General features: G+C 32.0%; 2 protein-coding genes across 4 annotated transcripts in view; one reads left to right on the forward strand and one right to left on the reverse strand.

Moving 5' to 3' along the window:
- LOC117111450 (5'-nucleotidase domain-containing protein 1-like) overlaps positions 1-22,979 on the reverse strand; it is a 55,053-nt gene that overhangs the window by 23,348 nt on the left and 8,726 nt on the right. The window lies entirely within an intron of this gene.
- LOC117111449 lies at positions 956-7,711 on the forward strand. The gene is made up of 2 exons (XM_033254371.1): positions 956-1,217; positions 3,135-7,711. The coding sequence occupies exon 2, from the start codon at positions 4,204-4,206 to the stop codon at positions 5,191-5,193; it is 990 nt and encodes a 329-aa protein (XP_033110262.1). The 5' UTR covers positions 956-1,217; positions 3,135-4,203; the 3' UTR covers positions 5,194-7,711.

Genomic DNA, 22,979 nt, shown 5'->3' on the forward strand with positions numbered 1-22,979 from the left:
TCTTTCATACTGTAAATCTTTGTTTGAGATTTATCACCTGATGAAGACCAAAAGCTGTGCCAATCAGCGGTGAGCAAGCAAGGGGTAAGGTGCCCGGGGATCATGTTCCCCAACCCCCCCCCCCGTTGGAGAGAAAAACCACAATTTGTCGGGGGAGAATCAAAATCGATGAAAGAAGCCTTTAAAACCCCTAAATTGTCATATTTTTGGGGGGATTCGCCCCCATGAATTACTTTCGAGATATTTTGAGTGACGCCCGACCACACCCACTTTTTTCATCAGCTAAATCCCCCACTCGGGGACCTCGGACCCCCCTCAGGCAAATTCTGGAGCCACCACTGGTGCCAATATAGTTTGTCAGTCTTTGAAGTGCTGTTAGTCTTCGAATTAACTGTTTATCAGACTACAGGTAACAAGGTCACTGTGCCTTTTCTACTTCAACACAAATTTTGATTTTTGAGGAAATTTCTGTTAAGGAAAATGGAGGAATCTTTGCATTTTCTGAAAAAGGACTGATGAAACAAAGGTGGTGGTAGTAGAGTTTTAATTCAATAAAGAATTCTGAATTTATATGAGTACATGTGGCTACTTTCACGTTAATCCTGAGTGATGAATACTCTAGTATGGAATCTGTGCATTTTCTGGAAAGGTATGGTCTATGCCCTCTCTGAAGAAACAAGGGTGGAGTTTTGTACTCTGAATTTATGTAAGTATACCATTGCACTTTCCATGCCTGTTACCTATCTCACATATTCTTGTAGTTCGGTAGGCCTATCATAGGTCCTAGTCATTGTAAATAAACTTTCATAAAAAAAATGCATGCGTCTTCTTTGTGTTATTTATTCATTTTAACACTATACATTGTATTTAAAACCCTGCTTCTCGAAAGTGTTTCATGACACACAGGGTAATTATTATATACTCTTGATTAAGTGCTGCGGCGCTAATACGAGAGCGGCGCTTAGTGAAAAAAATCAGGTTTGGCGCGGCGCTTATTCAAGTGCAGTGCTTATTTGAGCATTTACTGTGTGATAGAAATGTCAACTGATTAATCTCAGATAAGAAAGTATAATACATTATGTACGATAGCTACTTCCAGTTCAATCCAGGCTATTTCCTTATCCTCAGAGTAGGGAATCTATGTTTTTCAGCTGAGACCATCTCATGAAAAAAAGTATGAAGTGGAGTTTGTTTGAACCAAAACCTTGTGACTTGAGGTGAGTATTTGCTCTACATTCACATACTTCAATCTTTTAAAGTAAACTGACATATTGTTCCTAAAGCTTTCAGGAAATTACTTAGAATAATATTGGAGTATTCAAGCGATAAAAGGTATAATACTGCAGGGTATAAATAATCTTGTTATCCTTTCGGGCGAATAATTAGACAAAAGCCAATCAACGGTGCGAGTACAATGAACTTTCCCAAAGGCATGACTCGATTGACATACTTTGTAGAGAAATCTTTCTGGATTTTATTTTATATTCAAGTATAAAGACATTTACCCTGCGGCCAAAGACAGAAATTGTTTGTATTAACAATTTAAAATATGACTGTTTTTAAATGTGATTATTAAAGTAGGCGAAAAAGTATGTAATGTAAAATGTAAATAAATTTTCTTGTTAGAAACTATGGTCAGGACACCTCAAGACAATTTGCTTTAAGCCCTGAGCAGACTATCAAATTTTACTTGACAAAATCATGTGACATGCCTACCATAAATACTGTATTATTGCTATTTTTGCTATCTAGTTTTTGCTGTCTTTTATCGATCCTTTTCTTAATCAAATTTTCCTCTGGCAAATCTTTTGTAGTTAAAGAAAGTTATATTTTTGTATTTATTTAATCAATTTCTAAGGTGGAATGACCAGCTTGAGGGCCAGAGTTTGGTCATTCCTTGTCATCTTGGATTTTGATTTGTACATTTTTTCATTGGCTAAATAAAGAATAAGTATATAGTCATGATGACATCACAACATGACCATATATGGGCATACAACAGTTTTTATTTTGTCAATGAAAATTTGATAATCGGGACAAGACCTTTCTTCTTAGAATAGTGTTCATTTTTGTGCAAATGAGCTATTACAGTTGAACCCATCCTAAATGAATAGCAGGTAATGGACCTTTCAGAAGGTCCCACAAAACAACAGTGTCCTGTAAAACACATACGCAAATACTGTACGTGCATTTGTGGGACATGCGCATATTGCTGGTCATGTTCTGATTGGTCAGTTGTTAAATTTGATTGACACTCAGGAAATGTCCATTAGAGTAAAGTTTCTTACAAAAAGAAAAAAAAAATAAAAACTACAAATTTAATATACAACTCTAGTATAACAAAATAAAATCACTCTTTAAAGATATAATTAGTATACAGAGCTAAAAACTATGAAAATAAAATCATGTTATATGTATAATAAAATTACTGTAAATTTACAGACTATCCACGTATAAGACAAACCCCAAGTTTAAAGAAGAATAATTAACATTATTATCAACAAAAAATTAAAGTAACATTGGTAGTTGATGACAACTCGCAATTAAACAAATAATACAGTAGGCAGGATATAACAAATATTTTTGAAGCAATTAATCAAGTTTACCATGTTTTTTGTGGAGGCTTATGTTAACCTTCAAGCTGGAGAAAATCAAAATCAACTAAAAAAAAATGCTTCTGTTCAAAACAACAGCGAAACCTCTACCTTGAATTGAATATAAATTGATTTTTTTTTTCCTTTTAATTTTTAAATGTCATGAAAATGTTAAAATTATTATTATTGTAAACCAACACAGTCAGCTGGGGAATAACAAAGCTGTTTACGCTTCAGGCAATATAAAATTAAAATGAAAGGTCAAAGGTAATGCATCCTTATAAAATTGTCTCAGTTTCTCTTGATCTTGAAAAACAATAGCATTTCAGACAAAGCAAATGTGTTGAGACCGTGTCCATTCTATACTGAATGTGTGCACAGAATACGTGCACATGTAGGAAGACTTCATGCTTGAATGCACATTACAAGTCACGACAGACTGAGCTCGGCAAATGAAAAATATTACTGCTTGCATAGAGAATGGCTAATTATGCAAATTATCCCTGGAAGCAGATGGTGATTTGATGATTACTTTTTCAGATTTATTGAGACAAGACTTGAAGAAAAATACCAACTTAATTCGGTAAATCTGCTGGGAATTGCAACTTATCACAGGTAAATCTGCAGTGAAATGCGCTTATCTCAACACGTCACACAGCAGTCATACGGGAAAGCAAATGAAATTGGCAGTGTAGTATTTTTTATTTTCAAAGCAATTCTCAAGAAGAACACAGAAAAACTAGATGGTCTACAGAAACAGCAACACTGAAATATACTTTATGAGAAACTAAAGTATAAAACTGATGGACAATTATATTTGGTATGTAAACTTGTATCAGTGAAGCATTGTCAAAGCATTGAAGGGAATTAAACATGTGTTTATTAAAGTAGATTGCATCTTATTCTGCAGTAAACAACTTTGATGGGATGCAGGAGATAAATAATTTGCTTTTATCTATAATCATGAAAAGCTAGTTGCTTCACAGATGATAATATTTGAAAGTAACGAGAATTTCAATATTGTGAGAGCGTAAATAAATTTCAGGGGAATTACTTTGTGATAATTGTTTATTTAGTGGAACGTGATGCAGTTCTCAACTCACTGTTCCAGGCTTGACACCAGCAAGAGGTCCGCTCATCTTTAATGTTGAAATAATCAATAAGTGGATGAAAACAGTGGAGATTGACATCCAGACATTTACCACGCTTTGGGGCATGATATTCTCATGATCACTCAACGTACGATAAAACTCATTAGTTTGGTCAAATGAAAAGCTATTGTCACATGGACCAGAAATGAAATGAGGCTATTCATCTTTGATGCATGGACAACCAGTTAAAATAGTCTCACGGGAATGGAATTGTCCACATTAATAGGTGAGAAATAAGGCTAGTGCGACGAGCGTAACTTTGCAAACGGTATCAGCAATTTAATTTGCCTGTCATCAGTGTCGCGAAATGTATGCTATTGACTTTTACGCGGAATTAAGTTGGATCAATCATCATATTAGTATTATACAATATTCTCGACAATGACAGAAGAGAGATTGGACCTGCTTCTGGAATTTAAATACGAGAAAAACTATTGAATTATTCAAAGGAAACCAAAATGGACTGGAAAACAAAACCAGAAACACTTTTCATTTTATTTTGTATAATGCTCACGGTTGAATGTATGATAAAGGCAACTGATGAAACGGTGATGGTAACACTTCCTAAATGGAATACTGACAAGCCGCAAACATACAGAAAGTTCATGCCTACAACAAACACAAATTCACTTCGACCGCAGCTACCCACACCTGAATCTGTGCCGGGAGAAATCGGAAAAATGCAGGACACCTCGAGTGTGAGTATACACAAAAAGAATAAAACACCAGTAGCTTTAAATAAATCCAATGAAAACAGTAAAGAGTTATTAAACTCTACGATATCTACTGAACAAAAATTGAACAGTATTCTTGTTTTGAAGAAAATTGCCTGTACCAAAACATCAAAACATCTTCCTGATTCTGATGCCTGTTATTATCTCATTAAACCAAAAGAAAATAATTGGAAATTTCAGTGTACCGATGAAGAAAACCTAGAAAATTGTAGTTCAGATATTTTGGTTGACAGTACAGAAGCACAAAGTTCATTAAAGCAAAGTAATTTAACTTGCAAACCAGTTAATGGAACAAATAATATAAACAAATGTTGGAATAGTTTATCAACAACAGATAACTGTTCATCTCTGGTTGATTACTTTAGAATTGTAATGGTTGATGCAAGAACTCGACAGCAAACAGACTCTGATGAATGTGATATGTGGTTTATTAAATCGCTGTTAGCGGAATCCATGGCGTTTGGATTCCTTGGAGTTTTATTCGTTAATAATTTCATCTGGGTGTGGTGTTGGACGAAGAGAAAACGGCAGGAGAAATTAACGATACAACCTAAATCGTATAAACAAGAAGATTTCGAAATTATATATGCATGGCAAAATTCTCACGAGAATGCGTCACTTAGGCCGACGCCAAAGGCAAAGAGACCAAGACGAATACGAGAAGTTCCACTATATGAAAATTTAAGTATACATGAAATCGTGAGCACAGTATAACCAGGGAATACAGTACCTCCATTCTATTTTATATCAACAATTTGTCGGAAATATATTGAAAATATGATAATGTAGAACTATTTGAAAGTACTACAATACCATATTTGATGAAATGTATTATAAACTATTGTTAAGGTTAAATAAAAAAAAAATGATCATTGTTAAATTTGTTTAAATACTTTATTTTTATAAATTATTGTTATAGTAGTACATTTACAGTATTTACATCTATCTAACAGTATTCCTACAAAATTATTTATTATATTTAGTTGGGAATTACAAAAATTATCTTCAGATTTTTGTTCCTATTCTATTTGAAAAATATATTAAATATATAAATATGTTGATAAAAACTACTATATAATAAAATCTGGGGTAACACAGATATCTTGCTTTACGCATTACAAATGTAATATTTTGATCATTAAATAATATCAAAATGTTGATAATTCTTAATATTCAGTGAACAATATTAATACCATGATATTACTTCAAAAAAACACTTTATCTTCCAATTGATCCAAATACCTTCAAATGACGTTCAAGGTAATGAGGTTGTTATGTACAGCACTGTACGTCAACAACTTGTACTTTGTACAAATTTTCAAGTATGCACGTTAACATACATAAATATAACAAAACTATAATAATTAGACTAATAATATAATATTTTATTTTGACAGGGTATCAAAATATAATATTGAATTTTGTTCATGTTATGCCAAGAAATAAGCTAAATTATTTGGTTTCCAAAATATGTAGGACTGAAAATAATTAATTATTCATAAAATATTTAAAATATCAAATTTACTGTAGTTAAATCACAAAATCTTAATGAAACATGGTGCTAAAATGTAAGAATAAAAAATATGCACTGTTTTATAGTGGAATATGAAATTTTCTATAATTTTTGTAATATAGAATTGAGCTAAAATACAAAACATCTACTACAGCATCAAAATAAAATATCCCTCCTTTGAATAATTCTCATAGGTCAAATATCTGTCTGTACTATATCTCCCCAACCCCCAAAATATATAACTTTCTCTTGGCAGTTTATCATACTGTCTGCAGAGTATTTTAATTTTTTTTTTTATAAAGAATACAACATATTACTACTAGGAATATTTGGTAACATTATATAGCACAATAAAGAGAGTTAAATCTTTCTCAAAATTTGAATATTTAAATTCAAATGTTCAATGAACTACAGTATAACATTGGTAATTTGTAAAGTGGTAAGTTTAAACATAACACCACATAGGTGTTATCAAATTTCGATCAATTTAATTCCCTGACTGTATTACAGTGATCTAATATTGAATCGTGTATATTGTATATTGTGTAAGTACTTAGACATAAAACTGATCTTTTGTTTATGTTGGTAAAATTAATGTACGTTAACTTACAATGCTGTTTTTATGGGTGTCTTTCTACTGGATAAAAAAAGTTTCTATCAATTCTCTTTTAAAGAACAATTTCGTGTGGCAATAGAAAAAAAAAACAACAGGTTCTTACGTCGTGTCGAAATGCACTGAATCATTTACTTGTGGTGTTGTTATTAGTCCTTATTTCGGCAATCTACTGTATATATCAATCAATGATAAGGAGAACCGTTTCTATTGAAACTTTCAGTAGAAACACCCCATATGAAAAACTGTTCAAATATTAAAATAAAATATCAACTGATCAATTTTTCTTTAAATCCATAAATTATATTTTTTTAATTTTCTAGGAAAATCTGATCATTTTAATATATTTAATTATGATTATTCAATGATATTTATTACAATAAAATCCATGTCTACAGTAAGTACTTATTTAAGTTTATGCAAATTGAATGTATGAATATTCATTATACATATTCAAATGTTACTTGTACCACCTATATTGTTGATCGCTACTTAAAACGTGACAAATATTAAACATATTTCGTTCATACGTGATCGAAATATCAAGTACACTGCTAGTGTGGAATTTCAAATATGATGTTCACTTAATACGCAAACGAAAATCTCATTACAAAACTAACATAATTTTAAAAACAGTTCTGTAATTTGGTCTTCAGGTAAGAATATTTTTCACATTTATTTTCGCTAAACAATGGTGAGATCACAATAAATGTGAATTAATGAGGACATTTTAATAGTGTAGTTTTGGTTTTTACTAATATATTATTGTAAACTTAAAAATAAAAAAATAAAAAATCATAATTGTTTATTGTATCAATGTTACTTTCCATATAAAAAAAAATTAGAACCAAAAATTAGCGGATCTTAAAATATTACCATTACTCTAAAAATAAAGAGTATTTTTGGTGTGGATGACACTAACGATCCTACCAAGTCCGAAGATTTGTTCCAGTGGGATTCATCTGGTGGAGAATTAGGCAGTATACCAGGAGACAATTCCTCAGTCGAAACACAAGGAGAGCACAATATAAAGTCCATGCCGCCACGCCCACCTCCGTCCCACCATGGTTGGTGTAAATAAGTGGTAAACAATTGAGCTCTCCTTTCTCCCACTGCTAGATCGCCACTAAACTCATGGGTGCACTCAGTTTTCCCCTTTTTCATCTCCTTAACTCAAATTTTCTCCCTCTTTTTTATTTTTCATCTTGACCGACGGGGGAGGGGGCATGGGCATGGGCCCTCATCCCCCCCCCCACCCCACTGGATCTGCACCTGTCTGAATTACCAGTCAAAAATTTCAGGTCTCAATAATGATTAGTTTCGGATATAGCACCACTTTTCTTTAAGCACAAAATTTAAAATCTAGTGGTTTTCCGTGGCAAAACAACGTAACTACAGTACAAGATTACGGGGCAAAACAAAAACAACAACGGTTGTAATTAAAATTCCACATATAATCACAATGTCTATAGATATACAATCCCGTACAATTTCAAAAGCGTACGACAATTTATTGCACAGTTCGAACATGCAAACTTTAACCAGGGAGATGTAAAGCAGGGAGATTTAACTCTATTTTTTTGCAAAAGTGAATGTGTAACAAATTTAATTCATTTTTAAATGTTTTGGGTGGCAATGTTATAGAAAGCATATAGTGACATCTGTTAATTGACAATATAGAACATGTTCCTAAATCTAATATTTGATATGAGAAATAATCCAAAGTAAGAAATTCAATATGAATGTTATTATGCTTTAAATTTATTATTTGTAACTTAATATAGACAGCAAATTTATTACTACATTTTACACACTGACATAAACAAATATCCAATACCATTGTGCGACAGTAGGCATACCCAGTGCTACTAAGGGATCAAATTCAACCCTAGCCACCAAGCGCTCAAGCTTAGTGGTTAAATGGATGATACCAGACTATAGTTATCTGAAGGTTGTGGGTTCGATTCTTACATGAATCACTTGTGATTTTTTTTTATTAAGTATTTGGGAATGTACTGAGTATTCTGTACTTATAACACATCATGTTATAGACAAAACCATCATTTATAACCAAAGGTTCAGAACCACACATTTATTATTAAAATAAAAATAAAATCCAGTTGTTTTATTTTATTGATATGAATTATTGGGAATAAGAAGAGAAAAATGTCAATAATTATGAAACTTAAGATCAAATTTGACCCTTAGCCACCAAGCATTGGATGGTCATCTTTAATGGTTTATGATACCAGGCCAGTTATCTGGAGATCATGGGTATGATTCCTACCTGAATCACTTGCGATTTTTTCCCCATAAGCATTTAGGAATGTACTGAGTAGATTGATTGATTGACTTTATTTGATATTTCACACATAGAACAATTATACATACATAATACAATATAATATGGAGTAGCGAGACCTCAAAAAGCGAAATGCTTAATGCAAATGAGGCTCGCAAGAAAAATTTAAAAAAATACAAACTCTTAAAGCAAGGCTCCGGAGGAAAAAAAATTTTCTAAGACAGAAAAAAGTAGTTTGATCAAAAACTGAGCAACGGTGAATAAGATACAGATTTTTGAATATTAAAAAACTGGGGGAAAAGGTGTAAAAATGGGCGGTTACGCATTTTCCCCCCAGTTTTTAAATATTAAAAAATCTGTATCTCGTTCACTATACCACAGTTTTTCCTTTTTAGTTTTAACTACAATACAGTTAATCAGATTGTGTTGGGGAGAGAGAGTTCCATAAAATAGGGCCAGAATAGAAAATTGTGGATTTTCTAAGTTTCAGGTTTAGTGTAGAATGGAAATGAGAGGACTGTCTTTTAGCGTACCTACAGTATGCATTTGCTTATTTTTAGTGAAATTTATTGCAATTATATTAAGAATTGTATTGGAAAGAATAAGATACATAAATATGGCAACGGAAAACTTACATAAATTAAATATATCTAAGTTACCAAGACATACAAAGATATCAGCAGCAGACAATGGGAGCAAATATCAATAAACATGACACTGACAGAACTGTAAAACTTCAATGTAATCAATAAACTTAAATTTTCTAAATGTCAAAACATAGCTTGAGGGAGCTAAAGACATGAAATAAATACTATAATTTCTTACTTTCAAAGGCAATGTATAGCATATAAAAGTTTAGCTTTTGGCAGTAAGAGTTATCTTCTTTAAACCAAGCTATATTCATATTTTTCAAAATGGCAATTTCCTATTATAAGGTTCATAACCTCAGTTAAAATAGAAATAAAATCCAGTTATTTTATTAATATGAATTACAGGGGACAAGAGGAGAAAATATCAATAAATATGACACTGATGGAACCGTCAACTTCAATATAATCAATAAATCCTTAACATCAAAACATAGCTTGGGGGAACTAAAGACATGAAATAAAATATACTATAATTTCTTATTTTCAAAGGCAATACAGTATATAAATGTTTAGCTTCTGGCAGTAAGAGACATCTTTTCTTTAAACCAGTCTACATCCACTTGTTCAGTTATCAAAATTGTTTTCAATTGGACTAGATTAACGTCTTTTAATCACACTGAAGCTTTAAGTATGTCGATGTTAATTTAAAATTCTCTCTAGAATTGCTTTACTTGCATATTACTTTATGTTTTGGTTCTATCATCATGTAACCCAATTTAAGAGTAATACTATCTAATTATTACTATACTCCTTGTACCGTACCTAGAGCAACTTCTCAAACCTTGTTTGCCGTAAATGCAAATAAAAAAATAATTTAAGCAATAATTATTTTTGACACTTTATGGATGACTGGTGATACATATTAATAGCAAAAAAATTTCCCTGAATTTTAAAATGCTGATATGCTAATATTATCTTTAAATTTCCAAGTTAAATAATATCGATGTAGCATTTTGTTCATAGCAGTAGTTAATTATTAATTTTATATTTATTTTGGGCCAAGGATATGCCAGTAGCAAACTTAATCATTTTCTAAGTACAGACCTCCCTCTAATTGAAGACCACTCCAATTAAAACCACCTCTATTAAAGACCAAAATTTTGTGGCCCTAAATGAATATCTTTTATTTTTATAATTGATTTTCTAATAAAATACTAAAGTACCAAATACCATGAAAACCATGGTCTTTAAAGTTGTCTTTAATTGGAGGGAAACCTGTCGTAATTTCCTTTTCAAGACAAACATTTATTTTATTATATAAATTGTACTGAGAGAGAAACTATGTTGATTACAGGACCAACAAAATACAGTATACCTTCACCTTATCAACATTGCAGGATTTGAACTCAGCACTCTGGGACTAGATGGCTAGCATCTTAACCAACAATCTAGAGCTACTGTACACTCAACAATTACAGTAGTTGGACTAAAATTAATTGCGCAAACAAAATAATTACATCACCACAGAGATCCAACCGGTGACTTGCAGTACAGTTACCATTACAGCACTGCAGAGCTAAACTGCTATTTCTATCATCATATATTTTGCATTGATGGACTGTTTGTGCTTAGAGCATCCAATAACCACATCATTATTCACAATTGCATACATAAAAATGAATTGAGTTCGAACAATTGTAAAGAATTTTACTGCAATTTACATCTTCATTTCTCGGTCTCATTAAGTGAAATTAGTTTTTATGGGAAAAAATTCTATATGTTTGCACTTTAATTATCTTGTTTACATGTGTTTTGAGTGCAACACACTGTCGGTTCAGTCTTACAGTATTAAGTTTACTACCACCTGATGTGCCATTTTTAAATTAGAATGCAAACTGAAAAGCTCGAGACAGACAATTTAATTCCAATTTTAGATTATGAATGACCACAACTTGTATAAGTTCAATTATTTTGTGGCAGCTGTGGATGAAGAGTTGGAAGGGGAGAAGCCTCCTTTTTGCGTGGATTATTCATTAAATATAAAAATATATAATACTACTGATGTGCCTATATAAGGTCATGATGTGATATCACCATGACCACAGGCACATCACATTTTTTTTTTCAAATAAATAGTCCGTGTACCTTAGGAATTCAATAATTATGATTTGATTATTAATATTTGTTGTCATTTTTATTTATTTATTTACTTTATATTCTGTAATGGAATTCTATATTTTTTTTTCTTTTCTTTCTCTATTTCTTTTTTTGTACATTAAGTTATTCCTTAATAATTACTACAGAATAATGAGAATAACATTGCTTTTGCTTGTCCAGTATTTTTTCTTTACTCATTTATCTTTTCAATAATTAATTTTTATATATTGTCAGTTGTTGTTTTGTAACTATGGGTTGAACCTCTCCTGCATGTGAGTGTTCCTCTGTTATAAAAGAGAGAACAAATAAATCTTATCTTACTATAAAAATTAGACAACAGTATAATAAATAGCTTTATTGTTCACTGTTAAAAGTACCAACTTTTAAACTACGGTATGTTTACAACTTAAATGTTTTTTTAATATCAATAAATACTTTATATCATATTTTGGGGACACCATTTAACAAGCTCTTTTAAGTTTCTTTGGTGTTTCCTATTAATCATATTTATTTCAGTCTTATTTTTCTTATTTAATGTGTTATTTTATTACAATGAATGAATGAAGTTGAATTTATACTTTCAGATAAATAGCATACAATGGACGAGGACATTAGAATGAAAGCGATACATTTACTCAATCCTGACAGAGATAATTGGCTTTTGGCTAAAGTCAAGCAAATGATACTAGCGAAATAATTATCATATATCAAATTAACTAGCAACAATGGTATTAGACAAAAAAACACACCTGGATGGATGATAAATTAGATCTCTTAAGTAGAGTACAACTAACATAACAATTCTGGTACGATAATTTATTATTATCAGGGTAAACATGTTATAAATTCACAAATTTGTATGTTTAAGTTGATAATTTTTACTTCAAAATGAGTTTTGAAACAATTTTTTGACATTTTCATAAGACATAGAAATCTGCAAATTTTATTTTTACCAATCAATAATTTGCAGGAATAATGTAATGTACAAATACATAATTTTAACACACTTTGTTTTAATAGCAATTGTAATATATATTTTGAATGCAAAAGTTTCAATAAAAGAGGCCATTTTTAATTCATGAGCGCATGATGGAAAAAGGAGACTTTTTTTTGTAAAGTGGACACAAAGCAGATTGAACAAGTTAAAACTAGGAACAGGCAATACTCTAGTAAAATGTACGTATTCAGAAATGGCGTCCATATCGTGGCCGTAGATGCTTCATATGATGAGGTGGCCATACTGTACGTTTTCAGATCATCAAAATTAATGAAAATAGTATAAGATATCCAATAGTGATGGTTTCACGGAATATGAAACTGAAAATTATTATAAAGCCCTTCCTCAGAACCCCAACAATACCAAAACTGTGATCTGACCGCTGCTGACTTCTCTGGAAATTAATTCTCTATTCTTTCGGAAGAGTGTACTAAGTTCTTTAAGGCCGGTTCCCACTGAACGCGATCAAGTGAACTTCGCATCGAAATTTGGCACGCGCGGCTGAATCGAAGACGAGACTGGTGTTTCCAATGTGAAAATGCAAACGAATTTGTAGTCGAACATGCGAACGCCCAATATTCGAACTTCGACGCGGCGCACGTGGTGGTCGCGGAGGCTTCGTCTGCGAATTCCCAAGACCAACTTTTTCGGATTCCCTCCGTCTATCAATGCGATAACAAAATCACTTCTCTGTTGCCACCCGCCATTTCGAGGTTTTTGCGCGCGGTCAGCAGTGGGAACAGGCGAGCGAATCATTGGAATCGAGACATTCTTTACCGAAAGTCAACTCTTGGGAACTTTGCGCGATTCGCTTCGCTTGCCGCGTGACGCTCGACGTTTTCGCTTGACAAGTTTAGCACACACTGGTAACTACGTAGCGCGAAGTGCGTAGCCCTCTGGATGTCCCCAGTGGTTGTTGCCAGTTTAACGGAAGATTTTATTACAATTTTCACGAAAGTGGTCTATACAGTAAATGAATTTAAGACCTCTACCTGAAACACGAGAAGAGCAGTCAGATCTAATTGAACCGGGCACCAACAGATCTCCGAGTCTAAGTGCACAGTAGGTATTGAAACAGATTATCCAACTGAGCTACATGTAGCTAAAATTTGTCACAAAAGAGTTCCAATCAAGTGAAATATTGATAACAAAAAAAAAACAAACAAAATGAAGGCATACAATAATGTAACATAAGTACTGTAGGTTTGTATCGTGTGTCATTTTAAAACTTATGTCTCAAGAATTCTTCCCATTAAACTTCAATCTAAAGTTGTTAGAGAGGAAATCGAGAGCTAAAGAGATTAACCTAGACAAAGACATTAAGAAATTTGCCTTTCGGGTAAACAATCTTGGCTGAGATAATAAAAGAAATCACTAACTCTACCGCAAATGGATCTAAATAATGAAAGTCAAAATTTCCAGCTCAAAGTACTGCGCACAATCACTAATTAGATCATGCCGTTATTGCAATGATTATGTCTAGCGTAAGATTTAATATACAGCTTGCGAAGCTGTAAGAAATATTATTGTTTCTAGAGGTTGTTCAATGAAATACAATACAATGCAAATCACTAAAAAACTTACATAATATACAAATATTTTTTCATGTCTTTGATTCTATTCAAGATGTTGATTATATAAAATTATTTAACATTTTAGAATTGTATATAAATAGTATTAATATAATCAATTCGAATAGAATCTCCCTTGAGCTGCAAAGATGAACTGTATTCATGAGCTAGGAAAATTGAAAAAAAAAAAAATTCAAATTCCATCCCATATTCAAATGCTATTTTATTATAAAGTTATTATTTTTACAGTTAAACATTTGAATGGAAAAAATCCCCATCAATTAACAGATAAAATTGATAATATCTAAATTGTTCTGCATGACCCTTAATCTGGCTGGAATCAATTTAAAGACTTTTGTAGTACTTAATAATAAAAACTCTAAGTCAGCCAAAAATCTTCTTTTTCAAAATGTGTTTCTAGTTGGAAGTTGGTACCATATAGTTGAATCCTTTTGATTGAATTTTTTAGGTTTACCGGTATTTCAAATTTTTTGCAGCATATCTTTAAAGTCTACACATAAAAAGTGTTTGAACTCAAGTACTCTATTTAAATCAAAACCGATTGTTTTGCTCAAGATAAATCAATGTTTAAAGTGTATCTTTTAAGTGTTTTCTAAATGTTACCAATAAAGGTTAAGAGTCACCAGATTCTTGACTCCAGACATTTGTAATTCACGTAATTAAAATGCTGAACACCTTAACATAATGCAAATGGAAACATACAAGAAGACATCCTGGTGACAACAAACCTGAATCTGGCTTTTCATTATACTGGATTCAAGACACTATGAGCTGAATGAATTTAGTGAACTATTAGTCGATACAGCACACTTACATAAATTTGCAAAAATAAAGCCTGGCAGAATTTCTAAAAGAGGATTCTAAATTGTTCACAAAAGAACATTTTCTTACACCCACCTCAGTTCCATCGTGGTTGGGAAAGGATATAAAACCTCAAATTTCTGAACATAGCACTCCAATACATTAAAAATTGCTTATATTTCTGGAAAAGGGAGAAGGGATTTACAATAAAAGGGAGGGGCCCTTTTACAAAGTAAAAAAAAAAGGGAAAAAAATATAGAAAAAGAAATTATTGATCACCCAAAATGCTTCAGAGGTAATTTCCGGGCATCTAGAAAACAAACATTTGTGGATGTGGATCCCCTAGTGTAGTGTTGTCTCTCGATTGCCTCTCCCCACCTCCCCACCCCCACACTTTCAGATATCTCTGGATCTGCCCCTGGGGAGGTTCTTTCAAACTGGGTACAGGCTTCTCAAATACTCCAACTATCTTTAATTTTTAGAAATGAACTGTACTATTAAATTTAATTTTGCTACTAAAATCTCCCATCTTGTTTTTTGTAACGGTATTTTACAGCCTGTATTTTGTACAGTATCTAATAAAAATTGCACGATAAAAATTACACTAATGCAGGTTACACATAAGCATAAAGTATAAAATTCTCCAATTAACATTTTAAACACACTCAAAAAACCCACAAATTGTATTTGATCCTACAAAAATATACTTTCATTTCTTGCTTTCACTTATTTTAAAAATTATTTTCTTCGATTTGTTCCGGCATATTTGCATAATTGATTACTACGTCACTTTGAAATTCCAGGATCATCATAAGTTGCTATTTTTAGGTATAAGACTTTCAATTCTTCCAAAGGTGACATGCATACTGCCTGAATACCTATAGAGTACTAAACAACAACATGAATAATATAAGATCTTCTAGATTACATCCACCCAATTCTACTTTTATTTCATGTTTTTTTTTGCATGTATTCATGACTATTTAATTATTTTCTACTATATACATATATCAAAGAAAGATGAAAGAAATAAATGTTGCTGAAATGAAATGAAAAAACTATGTATTTGATCACAGCCCCAGGTGAAGTGTTGTATGCTGTAGGGCAACCATGCTGAAATGAAGTTGGTCATTATTATCATTATCAACATATGAAACATAAAACATTTCACGTAAATTTCATGAATTTTAACAAAATGGTTTTTTTTCATTTCCAGCAGTCTCATTTTTTATTGACTTCATCACACTTCTACTCTGCAAGAAGTAGAATGATTTTGTTAACCTGGAAAAGGTGCTGCGCACACATATATTCGTGAGAGGAATGGTGATCATGTTACTGACCTACATCTAGAAACCCAAAGCTGCGGTCCTGCTTCTCAGCCTTGTGGTCGGAGGTTTAATCCCTCGCTATGTATTTTGCTTGTGTCCTTAGGCAAGGCACTTTTCTCTATAGTGGTCTCTCTTTCCTCCACCCATGAGTACAAGTGGGTACCTGGTAGGTTCAAACACAAAATGCGCTAATTAAAGCTGCAAAATTATGAAATTTTTTTCCAGGAACCTGAGTATGTTTTCCAGTGCTTGAATCAATGAACGGACGCGCATACTGTAAAGGTCTCTACAATGCGCTATATAAGTCAACCAATATTATTATTATTATTGAAATATGAAAGAAAAAAATAATAAATATAAATAATTTTCTGCAATTTTAGCTTCAGCAAATAATAAGAATATTTATCTGTTTAGGAATTCTAAATGTTACCTGAAATATAAAACCAAGGATTGAATTTTTATAACTAGCATAAATACAGTACTACACAGAATAACTTTTTACTTATTGTACATTCCACAGAGGCCCCTACATAACTTAATAGAAACTCCCTTGGTAGAAAATGTTACTGATCTCTATAAGTACAGGTATGTAGAGAATGATGGATCGATATTAACAACGTTAACACATTTTAAGTACAGAGGCATACATATGCTGCAAAACATGTCTGAAACCTTGATATGAACTCTGCAAAATTGATTTTTATATTTCATATTTAAAAAGTTGATATTTTTACTTTATGCAGACAATTACCTACATACTTGAGTAGAAGACAAAGACTTAAAATAGCAAATTACAATAAAAAAACAGGGTGTTGTCTTTAAACGCGACTATAAATATTACATTTTTTAAATCAAGTTCATCTTATGTGCGGATTGTCCATAACATGCAAGTTTACTACTGTTATTAAATGTTAGTATGAATAAAGGCAATTTCAAAATAATTGGAAATAATATTTTCATGAACATTTCAACGCCCTTAAAATGGTACTATTTTGAAGATTGGCCCTACATTTGACTCCTTTTTTAGCCAGCTAGATACAGTATCAAGACTACAGAGCATCAAAAAGTATTCCAACGATGAAACAGGAGGGTGGGTTACCTACCTAACGTCTGACATCCAAAGTTCGCAAAAAAAAAGCCAAGGGTTTTATTCAAGGATTTTTTTTTTGGTATGGTGTTTCAAGATTCAAAATATTAGTGAAACAAATTGCAACCTACGTCATTGAAATTCAATTACTTTTAGTTCAATTACCATTCATTATCTTCTTTTTAAAACATTAAAAGCGTTGGAGCGACAGTTTCTCATTCATTCTCAATAGAATTAAATGTTGGAGACAATCTGAGCAAGATATTATGTACTCTTTTATGGCATGGGATCTGACAGATAAACAAACTATTAATCAAGTAAAAAGTAAAACACAGTCATTCATCAAATTAATCATGCAATGCCAATGTATGTACTCTAGTTTCCACATAATAATAAGCTAACGTCATGCGTACTGTAAACAATGTCTTCATACAAGAAGTTAAACGATCTTTTAGAGTTAGTATTCTTTTAGATAGTTTGTGCAATTTAAGATTTTTACTTCTTTCTGAACAGCGAATATAATCTTTCAATCTTTAAATTCTTAAATTTTATAAGGTCTTTGAATGTATTTGCTTTTTATGTAATAATAATGATAATAACAAGTATATAAATAATAATTTATTTTAAAAAATAACAATAATAAGAATAATAATAATAGTAATAATAATAAATTTTTAATTTTATAAGGTCTTTGAATGTATTTGCTTTGTTTTTATGTAATAATAATGATAGTAACAAGAATATAAATAATAATAATAATAATAATAATAATGAAAATACAATGGATGAGTAATTTTTTTTTTTTTTTTTTGGCACTATAGTTTTTTTATGTACTTTTTATACCTTTTTAATGTAAACATGTTTTTCACAACAAAGTTTTTTCACTGCTAAGAAATTATGGCATTTTTTTTATGTTTTATTTTTTGATAATAAAACATTGATTTATATATTATTACTGCAAGCAGACAATGATATTAAAAGCTATCATAAAAATTAGATCAAGCTTTAATGACTTTTTTACATTCAGGTCAATAAACTTAAAATGTTTATGTTGCGGCCAACGTAAACCACAATATTGCCTTCTTATTAAACTCGGTCAAGATTGAAATCCTTGGTGAGCGATAACTGCAGTGATTACTTCAGTAGCAGCCAGAAAGGCGCTGAACTAAGCATCTTTCTACTACTAAAGTAATTACGGACCACACCCCATATGCAATTCAGCTATTTCACTACCTTCCTGTAAACACCTTGTACTTTCTATCATAAAAAGAATCCCTTTTCCTATTAATGTCATTGGGGTCACAGTTTTTGCTATTTTAATACCCTGTATGCAACAGAACATTGAATTCTGTTTGCACCAGATCAGAAAAACAAGAATTTTTTTTTGGAGTGCTAACTTCGAAATCTAGTTAAGTTTACTATAACAGCCAATCAGCAGCAATATTGTAACAGGAATTTTTTACAGGATTGGGGACACAGTGGGATTTTAGGGCACATAAAAAAATTTATTAGATTATCACTCTTTTCTAAAAAAAAACAAAAGTGATGAGGGCGGGCGGGTTTCTTTTTTATTCCTGCATCGATATTTCCCAAATTTTGAATGAGAGTGGGTGTGATAATCTAACAATTTTTTCTATGTGCCCTTATGAAATTTTGTTAAATGTAGAGATCTTAAGTCACTATTATATATTGTAGTGTATTATACTTTTGCATTGTATTACTGCATGCACTAACAAATGTTGAGAGCCACTGTGAAATCAAAATAAAGTTTGGAAGCATATTCTCTCTCAATTGCTTAAGTCTCTTTGATATAAATTCTATACACAACATATATTTGTACGCACAAATGTAAAGTAAATACTGATACTATGCTATACACAGATGAGCTTGAATGCAGGTACTGAATATATCCACACGGCACACAGCAAGCTCCGTAGGGAATGGGCTTGATGCTCATTTATGCATGGAAATTGAAAGTTAATTCACCGAGAAACTTCAAATGGAATCATGACGTGAAACAATACGGAATATTATCCGGCGCAAGTATGCAAGTAATCATCATCAAGGAATTTGATCAATAATTTCCATTTGTACTTTGAACGATAAATTTGGAAGTCATTTTTGCATTCATGTGATGAAAATAATGTTGGTATCATGATGCGATGACCTCAATGGGTTTTGCAGTATTACCTAGGTTAATAGTTCAAACACCTACGCAGCCTCTGGGAGTATTCTGTTGATTGTAGTTACTGTATGACAAATTCAGTTGGAGCGCCATAGGGGTCCAAGAAAACACATTCCTCTTTGTAGAATGCAGGCCACTCACTGGAGAAGACAATAATTTTGATGAAGATACTTCAAAAGTGTAATTCCTGGGCATCTAGATATGGCTTTTAAAAATTTACTCCAAACTTAGTGGGCTATTTGCGACACATGTCAGGAACTCTGGACCTTTCAACAGGGACATTAGACTACATCCTCCTATCATGATGAAGAGGTCTGGATGTTTACATTTTCAACATGCATAATTAGAATAATTATAGATTCACAAAAATTTGATAGAGATGTGGATTACATGCAAACCTAATTTAAAACAAGAAAGGAACATCGTATCTCAAAATGAACCAAAGGATCTAGCTAAAATAATAAGTAATGTCGTTGTGAATATGAAAAATAAATTGACTGTTTTCAAGATAACTAAGGTGGAAGGGTAGGGTGAACAACGTGACCAGTGTTCAGAATACAGTTTAGCAAATAAATAAATTTCTTTCTGCAGTGTAGGAAAGGGGCCTCATTTATTACTTACCATAGGATTTACATAGCACACTATCTATTTCAGAAAGAACTACTCTCAGGTACTTTCTTCTCGGGTATTGGATATAGAATCAATCATATATACAACGTGCAACCTCCTCCATTCCTTCGGGAACAATCCTAGTCAAGCGCGTAATTAACTATCTATGTATATTGGATACAGAAATACAAGGATAAATTTATCTATACACTAACTATAATTCCCCTGGTACAAATTCATCTTCTTGAAAACAAAAAAGGTGCCAATTTAGGGTGGGTTGGAGGGGGAGAAGAGCTTGGGAACATAAATGGGAATGTCCTATAATTTGTGTGGGAATGGCCAATCAAATGACAACGTTTCAAAGCATGCCTAATTCAAAGCTCAAAAATCATGTTTTAGAATGGTGCGCAAGATTTGGCAAGTGCGTAAGTACTGTCCCGGGAGCTTACACCTGGGGTAGACATACACAAGGAACCATCCAAGGATATTTGTCTTTCACTTTACAACCCTAAAACTTTACAACTGCGCCAAATAATATGGTTGCCACGTCTCTCAGTATCAGGTAATGAATAATTTTTTTGAAATAATATTTATTGAACTTGATTTCTTGAGGGGGATCTTCCAGCAGTGCTGATCATCGAGGCCCTCATAAACAGGATAGGGTTGGAGTGTGCCCCTAAATAATCAGCACCAAAATACTACTGTATGCAAACTGTTACCAGATATTCTAACGCTTAAAGCAAGTTTTGAATTTCCCGACAGCACCGATATCAATCACTGTACAATGGGCCTTCCAGCGTCCATTGAGCATCGCAGGCTTGACTGCAAAATTTTTGCTTAAGCCCAGGCATCCATAAAGAAAAATGATACAGAAAAAAAAACAATAAAAACTGTTGATTGTTGATGTAGAAGAATAAAAAATTGCTATAGTAAAGCCTTTATCCTACAGCAAATTTTTGCTGATGGAGCATTTTGAGGAAATTCAGGTAGGGGTATAGGTATGAGATGATTAAAGTGAAATACAAACACAATTTTTTTTTACATCTGGTCGCAGAGAGTCATCGATTGCCCATGTAAAGTATGCGCACATTATAATAAACTTTGCAAAGACTAAGTTCAAATATATGTAGTGTATAGTATTGCTTTCTAGTGCTACACCTCTATGGAATAAACAGGAGACTGGCACACAATATTTTATTGACTATTGAGTCACCAAAGAGCAATGCATGTCCACAATGATACCTGCGAGATAAAATAATGCAAAATTCAAAGATTTTCCGGAAAAAACATATCAAATCGTTGACGCAATCTTGAAATATGAGCATTGATTGCATGCGTAATATGAGCAGGTGCATGGTAGTCTCTCAAACTACGTGCAAACATGGAAGTATAAGTAAAGTGCCACTCAAACTCAAAGCAAATTTCCCCTTAATTCCACGCAGGAATTAATGAGGACATTACAGTGTGACTACCGTGTTTAAACTACTCAGGTATCTCAAGACAAACATTAATTCTTCTTCCAACTTGTCCTCAGTCTTTGTCTCAAAAGATCATGCTTCCATTATCATAATAATTATGACAGAGATGATAAGGGAGGTAAAGTTTTTCATTTTTTTTTTATGATTAATGCGTTAAAGCCTTTTTAGAAAGTGAATAATTTTTCTATATTTTTTTTTATTGAATATTATTTTGTTAATTTAAGAACAGTTTAATTATTTGGGTCCAAATCGTCTAAAATGGAAAAACCAAGATCCACTATATATTTGTCTCCCTCTAATTAAAGATCCCGCCCAATTAAAGACCACCTCCAATTAAAGAACTCTTTTCTGTGGTCCCATATTAACAAATGTCTTTTACCTTTACTAATTAAATTTATTTAAAAATTAAGAACAAAGCTGGTAAAGACCGTGGAAACCCCAGTCCAAAAAATTGCCTTTTAATATTTGCCTTCCAAATTTAGTAATTTTTTTATGCTTCAATTCAACACTGTGTAATTTAAAACTATATGTACAACAATTCTTTTGAATGTGGATCAACTTTACGATAATCGTTAACTACCAATCTCAGAAAATTTGTAAAGATCTTACCAATCGCAATACGTTTCTAAATAGAAAGTTTAATTTTCACAGTTGATAAAAAAACAAGATAGGCCTAATAACAGTATTACGGTGTACCCGCCACTGCAATATCAATGCTATTAACGTAATCTTTTATAGATTACATGTTTAAGTACACCTAATCAATGCTCTTGGACTAATGAGCAATATTATTGGTTACTGGTAGCAACATGTTTTTAAAATATATATTTATGCTGATCAACATCCTCGGGATATATATTAATGTTAGATATAATGTACAGTACACGTGGGGGTTATTAGAAGATGGAATAATAAGGCAATTGTTATCGATTTACAAATTGCTTTCTTGCATACAGTAGACTTTTAAAAAAGTGGGTTTCTCTAAATAGAAATTCATATGTAAACATTTTTCTCAAATATAAAAAACAAACTTTTGTTCCCACCATTATCACCACTACATATTCAAGGTCACAATATTACCATAACATTATTAATGTTAATACATGATCGTTATCGTATAAATTTTCATTACCGCAACATCACACCATATTATTGTCACTATCTCATTATCAATGTCACAGACATATATATGTAAATAAAGATAAATAAATAAATCAATGTTGCATTATCATATTAAATTGTCACCAA

This window comes from Anneissia japonica, unplaced genomic scaffold (genome assembly GCF_011630105.1).
Source record: "Anneissia japonica isolate Jap-2015-1 unplaced genomic scaffold, ASM1163010v1 scaffold9002_len284450_cov133, whole genome shotgun sequence".
In the NCBI taxonomy this organism is placed as follows: Eukaryota; Metazoa; Echinodermata; class Crinoidea; order Comatulida; family Comatulidae; genus Anneissia; species Anneissia japonica.